We start from the raw sequence: 10440 nt of genomic DNA on the forward strand, positions 1-10440 counted from the left end.
ACTAGAAACGGAGAGCATGCAAGATCATAATAACATAATACATAATCTCAACCAAAGCAATCTCTCTATAAATCGAATCCACATCAAACCAACATGTAGCAATTACAAATTGACGATCTTGATTATGTTAGGTAGCTCACAAGATCTATACATGAAGCACAACAAGGAGAGGACAGCCATCTAGCTACTGCTATGGACCAATGGTCCCGTGGAGGACTACTTACGCATCACCTCGGATGAAGACATGGCGATGTAGAGGCCTCCGGCGGTGATTTCCCTCTCCGGAAGGGTGCCGGGATGGACTGCATAACCCTCCCAAACTAGGGTTTCGGTTGACGGCGGCGTCGGAACTTTTCGTGGATGGAGGCTCGGGTCCCTGGGGTTTTCCCGATACGAGGAATAAATAGGCAGAAGGGCGGAGCAAACGAAGCGACGAGGCACCATTACATGGGCCAGGCGCGGCCAAGGGTGGGGCCGCACCAGCCCTATGTACTACCACGTGGCAGATCTCCTGCGCGTGTCCTTCTGGCTCCGTCTTCGTCCCGGAAAAATAAGACTCTGGGCTTTTGTTTCGTCCGATTCCGAGAAACTTTCATGTACAACTTTTCTGAAACAGAAAAATAGCAGAAAACAGGAACTGGCACCGCGGCACTGCGTTAATAGGTTAGTCCCAGAAAATGCTAAAAAGTGTGGAAAAGTGCACATAAAACATATAAGAATTGTAACAAAATAGGCATCGAACATCAAAAATTATAGATACGTTTGGGACGTATCAAGGTGGCGGAGGAGGACGCGGGATCCGGGGCGGAGGTGACGGGTTCCGGTATTTGTCCCTGCCAGTGTACATCGGATCCTTCCCCTTCTTCGGGTCTGACAGACGTGTCTTTGAGGGTACGGGGATCGGATTCGGATGTTCTCTAGTTCTCCTTCTGCGCTCCGTAGATCCGGTGCGCGATTCATCGTCACGATGCTGGCCTCCGGAGGCGTCCTTCTGCGCAGTGGATATGCATAATTTCGGATTGGATTCCAGCTTGCGCGGAGTGTCTGCCTTACTCTGCTACTTCATTGCTGAAGCAACACGTGTACAGAGGTGGTTTATGTCGACCTCTTCGTCATTTTTAGCTAGCAGTTCCGCAGCCTTCTTAATGTTATCCTTTGGAGTTGTGAGCGACTGCTGATCAATGGGGGTTGCAAATTTGATCTTGCGAGGGGTGATAACCTCCCGCCGTATCCTATCTGCTTCTTTGTGGGCATCGCCCACCATGGACTCCCACTGTTCTCGGAGTTGCTTAGCTTTCTGCAAGGAGTCTACAGCTTCGCGCTCTCTTTGGAGGAAGTTCTGCATCACCTTTTTTTGCCTCTTGTCTTTCCTCCAACATTGCCATTGTTTTGGTAGCGATCCTCCGGGCAGTGCCTAGCATCTCCATCCTTGCAACTTCTAGAGCTTCCGGATCTGCGACATCGTATGGAGTTATTAGCTTGTTGAGGATTTCAGAGTGTGCGATGGCACCTATGCCAGCTTGCTCGACGAGCTCATCTGCAGAGAGGTGTTCCTCATTTCCAGGTATGCGTCCTTCTCCGGATTCCTGCACGATGCGATACCGCGCTCGCTGCGGAGTCTCGTAATCGGATGGACCAGCTTCCATGTGGTCGGAGGTGTTTGTTTCCTCGTCAGTTCCTTGCTCCAACCCGGTTATGGTCGCGAAGACCTCCTTAGGCGGGGCAGATTCTGCCTCGGCTTTCTCCGCGTCCTCCAATTCCTTCGTAACGCGGTTATACTCTTCCGTGTCCATAGAGGAAGCATCGCCATAAATTGGGCTTAGGTTACCTAGGATGGATTCTTCTTTGTCTCCGGCATCCTCTTGCTGACCCGGAGCTTCGCCGTTTCCGACAGCTTCTAGCTGGTCCGGGGCGTCGCTTTCTCCGGTAACCTCAACCTGCGTGGATCCGGCTCCATCCTGGGGAGGGGCGGTTCCTGCGGTATGTGCGAGGAAGTGTACGAAGTGGAACCTTTGCTTCTCTAACACCTGGGAGACACATGCGGATCTGCATTGGTCTTCCACCGTTGTTTCCTGCTCAGGGGCGGATTGGGTGGGTTTTGAATTTTCCAGATCTAAGGCGGAATCTTCCTTGGGAAGCTCCTGCATCTCAGATTGGATCTTCGCGACTGTGTCCTACTCAGCGGCGGTCGCGTCAACGTGACTTACCAGAGCGTTTCCGTCGGAATCGACGGTCTCACCGATGAAGATGTGTATCCCGCCAATCGGGATGATGGAGAGTTTGACGGGTCTGTCTTAGCCGGAATCCAACACTCGTCCTGATGGACAATCGGAAAGTTTTCGGCGTACAAGATGCGCCCCACGGCGATGGTGTCGCCGATGCCTCCGAAGGTAGAACCCTCCTTGTTCCGATTTCCAGACGCCGCTGGCCCCACGGTGGGTGCCAACTGTCGTTGCCTATTCGACGGTACCTCGGAGGAGGGATCCTCACGAGGGGAGAAGAAGTAGGGGCCATTGGCCGGAGTGTCTTTGGGATGGTGGTACGCGAGTTACCCAGCTTCGGAACACCTGCACGAGGACAGGGCCTACTGCTGCTTGTCTGAAATTATCTGGGCGCTTTCACGTTGTTACAATGAGTTGTGGTTGTTACTCTAGAGCTCCCGGGATCCGGTTTATAAAGACGCTCGGATCTAGGGTTTACACGGAGAGTCCTAGCCGGAATACAAGATGCTTAACTACGGAATATTACATTGATGTGCACGTCAAGGATCCACCTTCCCTTATTCGTCGTACTGGATCCGGATACTTCATGGGCCTTCACGAATCCGGTTTCCTCCATTGTTAAGATCCTTCCTGGCCGAACTTCATCCATTATGATCTACAACAACTGGGTTGCCCGATGGGGCACATGGCACATCACCATCTGTGGACCATCCGAGTTTATCGGATTTAGACCTGCCATTGATATACCCATAAAGTATAACCACAATGCTTATTGGGAAGCAATGCAAACTGATCGATCAGTTTGGCGCAATACAACCTGCCAGCGTCTGCGCCGACCGATAGGAAGGCCTGTCGATCCATGGCCCTCCTGGTCATCTGGTCCATTTGGCGCGAGCGCAAACGGTCGCATCTTCCGCTGCCGCGACCACAAGCCGATGTACCTACTCGGCGATGTTTTGGACGAACGATCATGCTGGGCGTTGGCTGGATGCGGACACCTGCGGGTGCGAGAGTAGCCGTGTAGTTTTTCCGCCTCGGCGGTTTTTTTTCCTTTCGTTTCTCGTTTGGTTCCTTGCTTTGTTGAGTTCTTTGTAACTCTTTCCTCTATCAATGAAATCGCAGCTATCGTGCGCTTCCTCAAAAAAAAAAAGAACTGATCGATCAGCGATAGCAACTTTTGCTGCTGGATGTTACGAACTGGTATCCTCTTTTTAGTTTTCTCTTTAGTTTTGAAGCGTCGTAAGCTAACACCGTGGCAGACTTATGCGCCAGATGTGTGTCTCGGAGGTGTGTCCCCCATGTATGGGTGAGGGCTCCAGATTTTTTAGTCGACATCATTTGTGCTGATTGTAGCAACTCTGTTATGAGGCATCTCCAGCGGCGCGACACAAACCGACGCTGAGCGACCGTTTACGTCCGCTGTGACCGGAAATGCGTCTGGGCCCTGCTCCAGCGGGGCGACGCAAAGTGACTGGCCCGTCCGTGATGACGCAAACGTGGCGCAAATATGAGCCAGGTTTGCGTCTCCGCAGACGCTGCACGGTCGCGGAAAGTGTCCGCGTTCGGCGCATCCGGGCCCGGTCGGCAGTGACTAGGTAAGCTAAACTTTTTTCATTACTATTGAGTGGCCAAAAGGACCATCTTTACAGAGATAATTAGTCGAGTTAACCTAAAACTACAACGGCCGTACCTACTCGCCGTCGCGCGGCCTACACCGGCCTCGGTTACTCGCAGTCGTGCAGCCTACTACTGGCCGCCACAGGGGCCGGCGCCGTCGTTGAAGCGCGAGCGCTTCGCGCACTCCGCACGCCGAGCACACCGCAGATTGGTCAGCCCCTCCCGCCTGCGGCGTTCGAGGGCCTCGGCCAGAGAGGAGTCCCACATGACTGTCCTGGCCATAGTCGCCGCCTCCTCCTCCGCCGCCGCCGCCTGGGCCGCCAAAGCCTGGCCGCCGCCTCCTCCGCCGCCGCCTGGGCCGCCGCCTCCTCGTTCGCCTGGGCCGCCGCCTGCAACCCCGTCAGCTGGGCGAGGAAGCGGGCCCTGTCCCTAGCTGCCTCCTCCACCGCTTTGTCCCTGGCGGCGATGGCGCCCGCCAGCTCCCGGTTCTCCTGCTCGACCCGCGAGGGAGAAGGGCCCCTCCGTTGGAGCGAATCCAGGTCAGAGCACATGTACCCCCGAGCCATGGACACCGCATAGTTGTGGACTTCCTCCTCCGCTGCCCGAGCGTGACGGCGCAGGGCGTCTCCAGCTAGGTTCTCGAAGGACGCGACCATAACCAACTAGTCGCCACTGCAGTCGAAGCGGCGGGGCATGGGGGCGTCGTCATCCGCGATGTCGTGGATGATGGCGTCCGCTGGTGGGGCTGCCGGAGGGGCCGCCATCGCCGTCCGCGCCTCCGCGAGCTCCGCCCTGGCGTCGGCGAGCTCGGCCATGGTGTTGGCGATCTCCGCCCTGGTCGCCGCGAGGCGCCCTTCCGCGCGCTCTACCGCCTCTGCCTCTGCAACCTCCGCCTCTGCCGCCGCCTCCAGGTCCAGCTGCTCGGCCTGAACGCCGGCGGCGACTACCTCCTCGTCCTCCTCCGGGTGGAGGTGGCGGCACATCTAGACAACGTGTTCCCAACTAATATGGTCGGCCATGGATGGATGCTAGGGTTTAGCTTGAGGTGTGGCCGTCATCCCCGCCGGTGTCCACCATATATAGCCACAGCGGGGCGGGAAACGGCGTTGGCGCGCAGGGCGTTTCCCGCGCGCGCGAAACGCCGGCGAAATTTGCCAATGTATTGGGCACGCGCGGGAACAACCATCGTCGCGCGGGAACAGTTAATCGCCGGCGGCAGTCCTCAACGGGACGTAAAACGCCATTAACGAGCTTGACGCTGTCTCCACTAAAATATGCGTCCACACCGCTGGAGGTACCTCTGACGCAAACGGTCGCACTGGTCCGCATGCGCATGACGTTCGCGGGTCGACGGAAACGGACATTTCGGATATCCGAAATGCGTCGGCCCGTTGGAGATGCCCAAGTAGGTAATAAAAAGATGAATAAAACAAAAAAGACGTCTCAACTTTGTCAAAATCTAAGTGTACCTATATACTGAATTGGGTGTAAATACATCTAAATTTTAACAAATTTAAGACATCATTTTATGAACTCTTTGCCTTTCTTTATTTCAAATCAGCCGCCTATGCACACACTTGCATGCGAACTCTTTGCCTTCCCTAACTGATTGGCACACTTAATAATGAGAGAATAGTAAAGGATTAGAACTAGTAGTATTCTTTTCAGTATCAGCGAATTGCCTTGGCCGAAGACTATTCACAATGGGGTATCTTGTAGCTAGTATAATGCACTACATGCACGCAAAAAAAACTGATATGTCATATCAATTAATGATAAAGGAGATGATAATAGTATCATAGGTAGATACTGTATCATAGCATATGGAACTAGAAAAATTAACTCCAAATAAATCTTGTGCACAAATTTGTATTGAGATTCTACAGATCAATAAATATAACTAACCTATGATACTACTACATGATACGATACATTGCGGAGATAGTATCATACAATAGTATCATATGCATGATACTACTATATGATACTTCCCATTGTGACTAGTCGAAGAGCATGTCACAGTAAACTCAATAAACTGGTATTAAGAAAAAAAGTACTCCAGTAATAATTAGTACTCCATCCGATCATAATTACCCTAGCTTTAGGTTTAGTCAAAGTCAAACATCATGAAGTTGGATTAAAAGTATAGGAAAAATAATAATATCAAAAATAAACATTAGTACTATTAGAATCATCTTGAAATGTATTTTTATATTATACACATTTGCAATTATGGATGTTCATATTTTTTGTTACATCTATAGTCAAACTTTAGAAAAATTAACTTTGACTAAATTCAAAACACAGTTTATAAATTAAAATGCAGGGAGTAAACAAAAATTGCCCGTCGTATCCTGAGTTCCTGACCATAAAATCCAGTTCAGTGTGCCCTCAGAGCATCTCCAGTCGCGTCCCCCAAAGCGTCCCCCAAAGGGATTTGGGGCGCGCCGGACAAAAAAAGCGTTCCAGCCGCGTCCCCCAAAGCCCATTTTTGTCCGGCGCGGCCCGATACGGTGTCCGGCGCCCCGAGCCCGTCCCCGTCCCACAGGGGACGCTCCGGGGACGCCGGACACAACGAAAAGCGAGGCGGGCTCCCACATGTCGGCGACTATTTGCATAAACACATATTTCTCGTCGCTCCTTCCTTCCCGCGCCTCCCACCCCTCCGCCGCCGTTGGATTTCCCGACCGTTTGGGCGTCCTGATCCGTGCCGCGAGTCAGCACCGTTGTCGCGGCCGGGGCTCCCGCCGGTCGTGCCGCCGCCGCCGCCGCCGCCGCCTCCCGTAACGCGTCGTCAAATCCGCCCCACCTCCGCGCACGTGAAGGTGCTCGACGACTTGCCGTGTAGGCGCGATTGGTCGCCGTTTGTTGCGTCGTCTCCGGTGTTCGACGAGACTAGTGGAAGGGCATGCTCCACCATGCAACTATGAGATCAATGGCCACCAATATACCAAAGGCTATTATCTAGCCGATGGTATATATCCAAAATGGGCCACTTTTGTCAAAACAATCTCGAATCCATCGGAGTCCGAAGAATTCTCACTTTGCTACATGACAGGAGGCTTGCAGGAAGGATGTCGAGCGGGCATTTGGTGTGCTTCAAGCACAATTTGCCATTGTCCGGTACACCGCTCTAAGCTGGTCTCACGACCAAATGTGGGAGGTGATGCAGGCTTGTGTGATCATGCACAACATGATCATCGAGGATGACCGCAAGAATCATGTTAGGTCACATGTTGGTCCCTATGAGTGTCAAGGCCCTCTCGCGGAGGTTGATCATGAGTTGCCTGCAGATTTTGCCGATTTTCTCGCCATGCACGCAGAGATCCGTGACAGCAATGTGCATGAGCAACTTCAAGCTGATCTCGTTGAGCATTTGTGGAGGATCAAAGGAAATACCGTGGCACCTTGATGTATCATCTAGCCCTTTTTATTATATTTGATTACTTGTTTTATTGTTTGTTGTAATTTAATTTGAAAACAATCCTCAAAAACATTTTTTTTCATATGCTACATTTGATATAAATGGTTTATGTGTTAAAAAAATTATTTTAAATGTTTGGGGGCGGCGTTTGGGGGACGCGGCTGGGGAGCGACGTCCCCCAAACGCGGCACGAACAAAACACGTCCCCCAAACGCTCAATCCGGCGCGGTTTGGGGGACGGTTTGGGGGACGCTGCTGGAGATGCTCTCAGACACCCACCAATCGCGCTGCATGTCCGAATAAACCATCCATGCAGATCCAGCTAGTCCTGCCGGTCGGATTCCGGCGACGGCAAACCTGCGGCTTTGGCACGGAACTGGGGACGGATCAATCACAATGTCTCGATCCAGACCAATATTTTTCTGGAGGCAAGTGGTTTCCGGATATGATATGATCCGAGATTATGACGGCGAGTGCCGCCCCCGCCGTTCCACAGAAACCGTGTGTCGTTTTCCCGCGCGCTCGCCCCCGTTTCGTCGCATCCAAATCCAAATCCAAATCCAAATCCGGGTGTTTCCTGACAATGTTTTTAATCCAAACCCTCGTCGTACTACGTACTACTATAAATTACGCCACCCCGCCCGTCGCCAAACAACTCACTTCACTGCTCGATCCTTGCTGCAGATACAGAATACTACAGTAGTAAGAAAGATCGTCTCTTTTGGTTGGAGGAAGAAGAGAAGCGAATTAAGGTTGAAATCGAGGTTGATCGACCGACAATGGGTGAACTGATCCCAGGGCTCCCCGAGGACGTGGCGCGGGAATGCCTGCTCCGGGTGGGGTTCCGGCAGCTCCCCGCGGCGCACCACACCTCGCGGCTGTGGAAGGCGGAGGTGGAGTCGCCGCTCTACAGCCGCCTCCGCCGGGCCAACGGCCTGTCCCGCCCGCTCATCGCTCTCTCCCAGGCCTTGCCCCCGCTCGCCACCTCCGGCCCCGCCTGCAAGTACGCCGCGTCCGCCGCCCTCTCCAACTCCTACCGCCTCGTGCTCCACGACCCGGCCGACGGTGGCTGGGCCACGCTGCCCCCGCTCCCTGGCGGCGGGGGCCTGCCGCTCTTCTGCCAGCTCGCCGCCGTGGCGTGCGGGGGGAGGAGGAAGCTGGTGGTGCTCGGCGGGTGGGACCCCGAGACGTGGACGCCGACGGACACGGTGCACGTGTACGACTTCCTGGCGGGCGCGTGGCGGCCCGGCGCGCCGATGCCCGGGCCGCGGCGCTCGTTCTTCGCGTGCGCGGCGGCGGGAGGGAGGGTGTTCGTCGCCGGGGGCCACGACGATCAAAAGAACGCGCTGCGGTCGGCCGCGGCCTACGACGCCGAGGCCGACGCGTGGGCGGCGCTGCCCGACATGGCGCTGGAGCGGGACGAGGCCAGGGGCGTCTGCGTCGACGGCAGGTTCGTCGTGGTCGGCGGGTACCCGACGCAGGCGCAGGGCCGGTTCTCCGGCACCGGCGAGGCGTTCGACACGGCCGCCTGGGCGTGGGGCCCGGTGCAGGAACGGGTGGTGGATGAGGGGACATGCCCGAGGACTTGCTGCGTTGCGCCGTCCGCGGCAGGGCCCATGTACATGCTTCGTGACGGCCACCTTGCGGCGCGGGACAGCGGCAACCCGTGGCGGTCGGTAGCGCGGGTGCCCGAGGACGGAGGCGCGGCGACGACAGTCGTGGCCATCGGAGACGGGCGCGTCGTCGTTGTTGGCGCCGGGCTCCACGGTGGTGGTGAAAAGTTCGTGTACGTGCTCAGCGAGGAGACTGGAACCAATGGGGCGGCGCCGTCGTGGGCGCGCGCCGTGGCACCGCCGGAGTTCGCCGGGCACGTGCAGGCCGCGTGTTGCGTAGAAGTATAGCAAAACGTCAGCGTATGTACAAATTGTACAGTATATAATTTTTTTTGAGGTGTTGGTTCTCTGTTCCGTTCGAATCGGCTGCCCAGCGGGAACTTAAAAATTATACAGTATATAATTGAAGAAGAAAGTCCACTTTTCATCCTTCAACTTCACGAAAAGTTCATGTTTCGGCCTAGTACTTTCTTTTGGTTCAAAGTAGACCCTAAACTTCCTAAATCGATCACTAATACGGTTTCAAGGATTTAATGCCGATGTGCGCGCCGGGTTATCAAAAACCGCATATTGCCTGATCTAACCGGACCAAAGTGAACCGGATCAGTGTTCGATGGTTGAACCGAATGTGCAAGCGAAAAAGAAGGGAACCTCCCTCAATCGCTCTCGTGATTCTCGTGGAGTCTGATCTCGTCTCTTTCCCACGCCAACGCCGCCCTCTGCAGCGCCGCAAGCCACACGCCGCCGTCGCCCCTTGCAACGCTGAAACACCGTCATCGCTCTAGAGGTGAAACCTGACAGATCCGCTCCATCCCACCTGTAGAGAAAGAAAAAGAGATCGCTTCCGAGGTGTCCGATACTGGGTGAACTGAAGGTTCGTCTACATGCAAACTTTTGTACGATCTATATGATTAAGACGAGACGTAGGTTCTTTTCATCTCACCTTGATTTCTTTTGAATTTGTTTGCACTGGAATTAGATATGGTATTTTTATTCCATCTACGTGAAAAAATTCTGTACGTGTATGATTAGAACTGCACCTAGGTTCTCTTAATATGCCCCTTGATTTTCTGTTGAAATAAGATACTCCCTCTGTTCCATTCTATAGTGCCTATAGTTTTTTGGCACGGAAATTAACGCAAGAGTATTTTTTACACAAGACCCCTAGCTAAACGATTTGAGATCAACGTAAAATTTGGGAAATCCATATCTTCCTAACTTACCATAACAAATTTGGGAGCTGGATGATTTGGGAGCTGAACAGGGAGGGGGTAATTGAAAAAAACCTAAGCTACAACCTTATATTCTGAAACAAATGCCAAAAATCTATAGGCACTATAAAAAGAAACGGAGGGTATTGTTTTTCACTGAATGGATCTAGGCGTGGCGGTTTCCTCCGCGAGCGTCGGCGGGTGCGTGTACCTAGACACCCTAGATCGAGTTTAGAGGCGGAGCAGAGGGGGAAGGTAGAGGTTGACGACCATGAGATTTGGGATTTTGAGCACTGGTGCGGTCAGACCGGTTCGACTTGGTTCAGTCTACACGTGATTAATCTCTGGTTTTT

General features: G+C 53.6%; 1 protein-coding gene across 1 annotated transcript; it reads left to right on the plus strand.

Annotated features, from left to right (window-relative positions):
- Nucleotides 1-7941: 7941 nt before the first annotated feature.
- Nucleotides 7942-9164, plus strand: LOC124687189 (F-box/kelch-repeat protein At1g80440-like). The gene has a single exon (XM_047221004.1). The coding sequence runs from the start codon at nt 8043-8045 to the stop codon at nt 9162-9164; it is 1122 nt and encodes a 373-aa protein (XP_047076960.1). The 5' UTR covers nt 7942-8042.
- The last annotated feature ends 1276 nt before the right edge of the window (nt 9165-10440 follow it).

This window comes from Lolium rigidum, chromosome 2, assembly GCF_022539505.1.
Source record: "Lolium rigidum isolate FL_2022 chromosome 2, APGP_CSIRO_Lrig_0.1, whole genome shotgun sequence".
Classification (NCBI taxonomy): domain Eukaryota; kingdom Viridiplantae; phylum Streptophyta; class Magnoliopsida; order Poales; family Poaceae; genus Lolium; species Lolium rigidum.

Excerpts from the sequence above, each read along its gene's own strand:
- LOC124687189 (XM_047221004.1), top strand. The coding sequence starts at position 8,043 with ATGGGTGAACTGATCCCAGGGCTCCCCGAGGACGTGGCGCGGGAATGC.